The following is a 9,292-nucleotide window of genomic DNA, read 5'->3' on the forward strand; positions in this document are numbered from 1 at the left end:
CTTCATTTAGTGTATTATGATGTTATTCTGCGTTCCTTTTCAATTATTGAGTTTTCACAAGATTTTTATATCCGTTGTTTTTAAGTTTAAAGCAATAATAATTGTTTTCTTATCAGTTACATCCTTACTTTTAATTTAATATTTAATGATTTATATGTATGCATTGAATTAAAAAAATTAAAATAAAAACCTGTCAGTTATTTGATCAGGAGTTAAAATTAGAAAAATTAGAGACAGAACATGTTTCATTGTACACGGAAGAAAGTATAAATTTATAATTTTGTCTCTGAAATTTAAATTAAGTTTGTTTTGTGATTTAGAGAAAGAAAAATTGAGTTAGAAGAGAGAGAAAAAGATTTAATGATATTAATTTAAGAGTGTAATGGAACGCGTACTAGAGATGAGTTAACGTATTAGAAATTAATGATAATAGAGGGAGTATTTAATAGGACCGCATTTCAGTGTTATGTTATGTGTTTGTGGTCAAAGAGAGTAAAGCGTAACTGTCAACTTCCCAATTAATTCCAATCAATTGTAATCAAAATGGTTGATCACCGTCCATTTCAACATGTCAAGATTCAACGTCCATTCAATACAAGCACAACATTAGTATCTATCAATCTATGTATCAAAATTTATGAGAAATGTAATATCTCAAGAAGCAAAGTGAGTATTGCCTCATAAAAAAACAGGCCCACATTTTCTTCACCTAGCCACACCCCAGATAGTGTGGACCAAAAACAACCCATCCCATGGTTCTCACAATCTTTAAACCTTGGCTAACCCATGGTTAAACTTTTAACCATTCCCAGATCTTATCTCACATCTGCCTCTAACCTATAACACATCAGCGACAAAACATCATCTTTGTTTTATTTTCTCCTTTTGTTTTGCTTCCTTCCCATGCCAATACCAAACTACTTAGACAAAGAAAAAGAAAAAAGATTAAAGCCATCGTTGGCCCCTCTTGAATGCAACGTTTGCCTTCAAGCCGGTCGTATTACCAACTTTTCTTTCTTCTATTCTCTTCCCTTTTATCAATTAATTAATAAGTTGAAAATAAAAAGTTAATAAATTATACACACGGTGGACAGAAGCGCGTGGGATATGGTGGAAGCGGTGAAAACACCCTTGTAAAGTAAAAACTGAAAGGGAAGGAGATTTTGGACCAGACTTAGTGAGAGTGTTTTTTTTTTTTTAATGATTTTGAAGCTCGTGATGGTGTGATACATTAGAGTACATATTTAAACAACATGATACCTTGTTTGTTCTATTTATACTAAAAAAAAAAAACTATGGTACCTTCTACTCTTTCCCAAACTCCAGTCACACAATTCCCACCTCTCTTTTTCTTATGGTGTTTCGCCGGATAAACAGTGCCATATTTCCCTCCATTTACCTTCTGGTTTTGGCTAATTTGGATTCCTGAATCCCACCCAATGGCGCTGCTCTCAATTATCGTTTTCCTCCTCCAACTCAGTTATCATGTCAGAGTCAACTCGGAGCCGACTCAGGACAAGCAAGCCCTCCTTGCTTTCCTCTCCCAAACCCCACACTCCAACCGCCTCCAATGGAACGCTTCCGCTTCGGCATGCGACTGGGTGGGTGTCAAATGCGACGACTCCCGCTCCTTCGTCTACTCGCTCCGTTTGCCCGCCGTCGACCTCGTGGGTCCGGTTCCGTCCGCCACAATCGGTCGCCTCTCCCAGCTTCGGATCCTCAGTCTCCGCTCCAACGGTCTCACCGGCGAGATCCCTGCCGATTTCTCAAACCTCACCTTCCTCCGCAACCTCTACCTCCAGAAGAACCAGTTCTCCGGCGAGTTCCCTCCGAGTCTCACTCGCCTCACTCGTCTCACTCGCTTGGATCTCTCCTCCAACAACTTCACCGGTCAAATCCCTTTTTCCGTCAACAACTTAACCCACCTCACCGGCCTCTTCTTGGAGCACAACGGCTTCTCTGGGAAAATCCCCAGCATCACTGCCAAGCTCGTTCGCTTCAACGTTTCCTTCAACCGCCTCAACGGTTCCATTCCGGAGACGCTCTCCTCTTTCCCCGACTCCTCATTTGCAGGAAACGTAGATCTCTGTGGCCCGCCGTTGAAGGCCTGCAACCCCTTCTTCCCGGCTCCGGCGCCGTCTCCCTCCTCCAATTCGACCCCGACCAAGACGCGTAAGAAGTCCAAGAAGCTCTCCACGGGCGCCATTGTCGCAATCGTTGTCGGGTCCGTTCTCGTCGCGGCGTTGCTGCTGCTGCTGTTGCTGCTGTGCCTCCGGCGCCGGAGACGGCAGCCAGCGAAACCGCCGAAGCCTGTTGCTGCGGCACGTGCCGTGCCGGTGGAGGCGGGGACGTCGTCGTCGAAGGAGGATATCACCGGGGGTTCTGCGGAGGCGGAGAGGAACAAACTGGTGTTCTTTGAAGGGGGGATATACAGTTTCGATTTGGAGGATTTGTTGAGGGCTTCGGCGGAGGTGTTGGGGAAGGGCAGCGTGGGGACTTCGTACAAGGCGGTGCTTGAGGAAGGAACGACGGTGGTGGTGAAGAGGCTGAAGGATGTTGTGGTGTCAAAGAAAGAATTCGAGATGCAAATGGAAGTTCTGGGGAAGATAAAGCACGATAATGTGGTGCCTCTCAGAGCCTTTTACTTCTCCAAGGACGAGAAATTGCTCGTTTACGATTACATGTCTGCCGGCAGCTTGTCTGCTCTCCTTCACGGTACCATCTTCTTGTTCTTATCCAACACCTCCCCAATTCCTTTTCTGCTTGTTCATTTTTCTTTGCTGCTTAATTGTGTTCGTAGCTAATTATTGAACTCAAATGCAATGCAATTTGATTGTTACAGTTTAGGAACACCATATTTAGTTTGCTCTTGCCTTTCTGGCTTTTCCTTGTGTTCATACAGGAATTGAATATTCTCTGTTTGATAGAATTGGCATTGTTTGTTTTTTATGAGTATTTAATTTGGCTGAATTCCTACACCAGCTGTTGTAGTCGTGGAAGTTCATTATTTTATTTGAGGGTTCCGATATTTTATTAGTGTTGGTGCTGTTAGTGCCGTGAAGTGTGTGTTGGGTGATTAGCTTATTTGCGAGCAGAGGCATGGGGGTGCTTTCTAAGTTGATAATGGAGGTAGGTTATACTTAGTAGTCTCTGTGTTATTTCTTGCTGCATTATGTATCAGTGGCATGTTAATTATATTAATTTACTAATGGGGAAAATAGTTTAATAGGAAGAGTGTTATTGTAAGTGTATCGTAAATGGGAAGTTTTGTGCAGCAGCGTAGAGTGCGCTTGTTTAATGCATGCTTCAGGAGCAAACATTCTCTACTCATGAGTGATATTGTCTTTCTTTAATTTTACCATTCTTTCATTTCCTATAAGCCAAGCAACATGCACTCATGGGATACCAGCGTGGCTCACCGACATTATTTCTGTCTTTCTTTTTTTCTTCCATTTTTTTTTGTCTCCTTTAAAAAGAGAAAAGATTGTAAAATAAAGTGTTCTATTTATTCCTCCTCCTCCCAACGAAGAAGAGAAAGGCATTTGGACCACGACCATGCTGCTTTTTGCTTTTGAAAGGGTTGTGTTGAGTCCAAGCAAAAGAAAAATCCCACAAACCACAACCTCCTTTCCTCCATGCTGATATGATACATGACTAAAACGGGAAATAAAGAGAGCATGATTATTATTAATAATTAATAATATTATATATATATATATATATATATATATATATATATATATATGTATATGTATATATTGTGTGTGTGTAATAGTATTATTATAGATAGGGATTGGTGGAGTGGAGTGGATTGTTGATGACAATTACTTGACTAAGTACATTAGCACTGGTATTGATATTGCAGGGAGCAGAGGGTCTGGGAGAACACCGCTGGACTGGGACAGCAGAATGAAAATAGCAGTAGGAGCGGCACGGGGGTTGGCATGCCTCCACGTGGCAGGCAAGGTGGTCCACGGCAACATAAAATCTTCCAACATCCTCCTCCGAGGGCCGGACCACGATGCCGGCGTTTCGGACTTTGGTCTAAACCCCTTGTTCGGGAACGGATCCCCGTCGACCCGAGTGGCGGGTTACCGGGCACCCGAGGTGGTCGAAACTCGAAAGGTGAGCTTCAAGTCTGACGTGTACAGCTTTGGCGTCTTGCTGTTGGAGCTGCTGACGGGGAAAGCTCCGAACCAAGCGTCGCTTGGGGAAGAGGGCATCGACCTACCGAGGTGGGTCCAGTCGGTGGTGCGCGAAGAGTGGACCGCGGAGGTGTTCGACGCGGAGCTCATGAGGTATCACAACATCGAGGAAGAGATGGTACAGCTCTTGCAAATAGCCATGGCGTGTGTTGCGGTGGTGCCTGACCAGAGGCCCAGCATGCAGGAGGTGGTGCGCATGATCGAGGACATCAACCGGGGCGAGACCGACGACGGCTTGCGTCAGTCCTCCGATGACCCTTCTAAAGGATCCGAGGGTCACACTCCTCCCCCGGAGTCAAGGACGCCGAGGTCACTCACACCTTAACAAAAGTAATAAAGGCTTCTTGATTGAATGAAATTCAAAAAGAGGAAAGAAAGGACAGCACAAGGTGGTGGTGGGTCGCTCTTCAAAAAATATTGTCAATTATGCACTGTGCTTTCTTCCTTCCCTGGCCCCGTTCCTGTCTATTTTTCCCCCCTCTCAACGTGTTTCATTTCATTTTTTTCCCCTATTTTTCTTTTATTATTGATTTTTACAGGTGGGATTTTAAAATTGTTAATCAAGCTTTGACCTTTTCATCAGATTCTAAGTGCAATTTACCTCATTTCTTAATTTAAATTATTTATCACTGTCATCTTTTTGTCAAAATGGAGGAATATCTTTTTCATTTCGTCTTCACACTACTGTCGTATGATACAACGTCAGCAAGTGCGTTCTTTTTTTGACCCAGCGACGATAGCAGTTGTTACAGAATGATTGCAAAAATTATGTATCCACGTCAGTTGATTTGGATGACGCAGAGTGCAAAGGTAAACCAAAGAAGGCAGCTTTGGATGAAGAAGATTATGAATAAAATCAGCATTTGATCCGAATGAATGATGGATGGGAAATGGAGGAGGCGCGGTCGAGGAGTGGCGGTCCGAATTGATGTGTTAGGAACTCACATGGGCACCGGGATTGGTGGGAAAGAGAAATACAGTAAGCATGAGATAGTTACCCTCGATGTGTGGTGTGTCTATTTGTGAGGAAAAGGGTGGATAACAGCCTGGCCTTGTGGAGTGGGAGATAGTGTGTGTTGGCAGTTCTGACATATAAACAAGAGCCTTTGACCCAACCATGCATTCCGCTGTGGACCATTTTTGTTTTCCCTCACAATTTTCGTCTTTTTTTTTTTAAATAATCTTTTATCATCAATCACTGGTTACTTGGATCCATGAAAGGAAGAACTGTTTCTGTCCCTTGTTGAGTTTTCTGATTCCACTGTATGTAGGCAAGCAAACCGTACGCGCTGATGCCTCATACTTTGCTCCTTCGCTTTCCGTTCACATTCAGACCTACATCCAAAAATCCTTGTCCTTTTCTGGACGTGTAAATAATTGCATATACATTATGAATGAATTTAATGTTATTTTTATGTTTGTACTCTGTATGTAAACTGAGGTTTCTTCAGTTGTAAATTTCAAGCGAGTGAGGCTAGATTTGTTTTTATTGAAATTGGACTAAGTTCGCACAGTAACTTTAATATTTTCATTACAAAAGTCAAGACTTTCTTTATTGACATGGTTCTTGAGCGTCCCATATTTCACGAAAATTTGAACGGAGTTTCTATATCAGTTCTAGAAACTTCCCTACCACTATGTTATGTTACCTGTCACTCTATAGAGTCACATGCTTCCTTGGCGAACGCAGAATTTTGGTACAGGAAAGCAGATATCAACAAGGGTTTTGGTTGGGCGCAAGAAAACTTTACCTCTCCTTCTTTAGCTTTGGTTTGTTTCATATTGCCACGCCTTCGCTTTTATTGTGGTGGTTGTGATTTAAGACATAGAGTACGTATGTCTGGTTTAATTTGTTGTAGTTCTCATGATAAATTATGGTCAAAAGAGAAGGTGTTATGCATAGGTTGTAGGCAATTGACACAGTCAATGGCATCCTTTGCCAGAGATCATACGTTAAATCTCCTATTCTCAACAACAAGTCTATGAAGGATTTTTGCACCATCCCCTTTGTTGAAAAAACAAGTTTAGACAGTTAACATGTAGTATAAAAATAAATTATTTTTCTTTTTATGGAAGTCCTTGGTCACCTTTTCATTAAATTATCATTCAAATTACAATCTCCAAATCGAATTGTCTGAGTTAAAATATTTTAATTAAGATGGTTAAGTCATGATGAATTAGGCCGGCGAAGAAAAAGTGGCATGCGAAATGGCCGATCACGAAACAGGGTAACAATAACAACTCAGAAAAGGAATATTTTAAAAATGATGAGAGACAGTGAAGAAAGGTCGCAATGCAACAAGTTAAATTAAATATACGTTAGAGAATCCCTGTGGTATTTGGGGGTTTGTCGAAGTTTATGGTATTATTTTTGCGTTTAATACAAGAAAAAAAGTACGTGTATTGATAAAGTGAGAGACTTGCCTCGAGAATTTGGATTCTATAAAAAGAAAAAGCCATTGGTACGATGGATAATGGGAGCTTGGCATCACAGCATTGGATGCACACTTGATGCTGTGATCCACTTCTTCAATTTCCTTGGAAACCACTTTAACTATTCAAATTCTATGATTAGCGTAAAGTCCTTTCACGTAATTCATTACTAATTGCCGCTTTTGTCGGTTTCACAGTAAAAAAAAAAAACACTTTTAGAAACTCCTAGGGTTAGTTTTGCCTTTTGAGTGATAAAGTGTGAACAACAAAACGAGCCCACAAAAAGTGTAAGGTACAACCCTTTTCTCTTTTTGCTTTAGTTTGGCATTGTTGCCATCGTTGTGTAGAGGAATTTGCTTAAGTTGTTGTCTGAGTTCTAAGACATTATTTTGGGTAAAGATTATTTGTGTCAATGTTATAATGAGTTTTAATTATCTCATCACTGATTTAGTGTAACCTTATCCTTATTATGACAACATGGACATGAGTTATATGAAAAAAAATAAATCCAAACTTGCACATTAATGATGATACATTCATTCTTCATTATTGTTAATAATAAGATTTTAAAGGTGGAGAAAACTAAATAAACAATAAATGTAATTTTATCCTATTAATTAATTAATTTTGAAAGTGAATGCTTAAACGACATAAATGAGCGACTCCGGAATGAATACATTAATTATTTGACAGACATTGAGGTAATGATGAATGATGAATGATGAGTAGGTTTTCTTGACATGCAAGTATGTGTTTGAGGCTTTGAGCAACATAGAAAATAATGGTTTGAATGTTTGGTTGTTGGGGTTGGAAAGTATTAGTAGAAGGAAATATACGGAATTAAGAAAAATGTAAGGCATAAGTGTTGAAACGAAATCCTCTTTGGCTGGATTTATTACAGGGTAGAAAAGAGAAGCCTTATTATATGGAATGTGTTTGATGATTATGAGAAAAACATTTATTAATGTTTGTGTATGTAACATATTAGCAACCAAAGGCGTAGGTGTATTAGTGCATGTGTTTGAGGATGTCCACAACAACAAAGTTGAAGGAGAGGAAGAAGACAATCATTCTGATACAGAATTGTTGAATGAATAAAAAGGAAGGATTTTAGTGTGTGACCACATTCTTAGTTAAGATCGGATGAAAGCAATTTAAAATATTTTGAACATGATTGCCAGGCTGTGAGCTTTTCTTGCACATGAAACAACCTACTCGCTCAAATTATTGGTGGTCACTAAACACACTTTAATAATAGTAAATAATTTAGGAAAAAGAGATTTTACTTCATTCGGAAATGCCAAATGGATTTTGATCCTGGGAGTGGGAGAAAAGATACGTCCAAGCGTCTGTTTGTGCGATGCTATCAACTCCTTCGGCATCTTAGTTATTTCTTCAATGCGCTTGAATTTAAAGAAAATGTTTTAGATATATTTTTTATTATGAAGAAAAGTATTTAGATATATATTATGTCTCAAAAGTTACCAAAATGTTACACATGTTCAACTTTGGTTCATATAGGATCCTTTTTATTAGATATTTCTATTTTCAAATATTTTACTCAAAAGTTGGTGAAATATGCTAGATGATATTTAATTTATAATGTTTTTCTTCTATTTTCAACAATTTTATATTATATATATATATATATATATATATATATATATATATATATATATATATATATATATAAGGGTTTGCTAACTTGCGTATGTTGTTTTTTCAGTGGTAATATTTTAGCAATGTGTACCGGGTTTTAGTAGACAAAAATATTTTCATGAATTCTAAGTTTTAAGGTCAAGAGTATTTGAATAATTTTCATTATAATAAAAAAAAACAAGAAACCTCCAAACCCTTACTCACCCCATCATTCCTCTCAACTCTTTCTTTTTCATCTCTCTCACTCCAACATTTTCTTTGTCATCCCTATTGTAGCTCCAACTGAAAAAATCATAAACATTCGCCTAATCCTAATCCACCTTTCTCATTTATCCAATTTGTTTCTCTCTTATCTCCATACTCTCTCTCACCCACACAATTCCAATTGAAGTGAAATATTTCGGATAAATCAATGCAATTAGGAGGATTTGATGAAAGGACATCAATTCAAATCTTGGATTTTCGAATTGAGAGAAATCAAGAATTCTCGCTACTTCTTATATTCATGGATAGGTTGGAACAACAATATCATAAAAAATACCAAAAAAAAACTAAAATAGTGGCAATTTGAAACGAAATATAGTTCTAGATCCATGTATTCTTTTTGTACTATTTTTTTGTACTAGATTCAATTAAATTGGAACGAAATCTTTTATCATTTTTCGAATTCTTAGTTTTTATCTTAGTTGTTTTCATCTTCTTCTTAGATTCGAATCCGAAAAAAGTTATAACTTCATTAAAAACAACCCACGATATCACAATTTGTTGTTCTTGATATGTTCAATCATTTGTTTTCCACTTTAATAACAAAATGAAAGTATTTTATTATTAAAGTTTTAATAACAAAATAAAAGTATTTTATTATTAAAGTGGAAAACAAATGAACGAACAGAGCAAGAGCAACAAATTACGGTGTCGCGGGTTGCTGTGTGTGGGTGACAAAGAGTACAAAGATGAGAGAGAAATAAATTGGATAAGTGAGGAAGGTGAATTAG

General features: G+C 38.6%; 1 protein-coding gene across 1 annotated transcript; it reads left to right on the forward strand.

The window, feature by feature from the left end:
• The first annotated feature begins 1,263 nt into the window (after positions 1–1,263).
• On the forward strand, positions 1,264–4,787 carry LOC124834802 (Leucine-rich repeat protein kinase family protein). Its single transcript, XM_047309593.2, has 2 exons — positions 1,264–2,715; positions 3,866–4,787. The coding sequence occupies exons 1-2, from the start codon at positions 1,440–1,442 to the stop codon at positions 4,528–4,530; spliced, it is 1,941 nt and encodes a 646-aa protein (XP_047165549.2). The 5' UTR covers positions 1,264–1,439; the 3' UTR covers positions 4,531–4,787.
• The last annotated feature ends 4,505 nt before the right edge of the window (positions 4,788–9,292 follow it).

The sequence above is a fragment of the Vigna umbellata genome, chromosome 1 (genome assembly GCF_029865625.1).
Source record: "Vigna umbellata cultivar VRB3 chromosome 1, Vumbellata_1.0, whole genome shotgun sequence".
NCBI lineage: Eukaryota > Viridiplantae > Streptophyta > Magnoliopsida > Fabales > Fabaceae > Vigna > Vigna umbellata.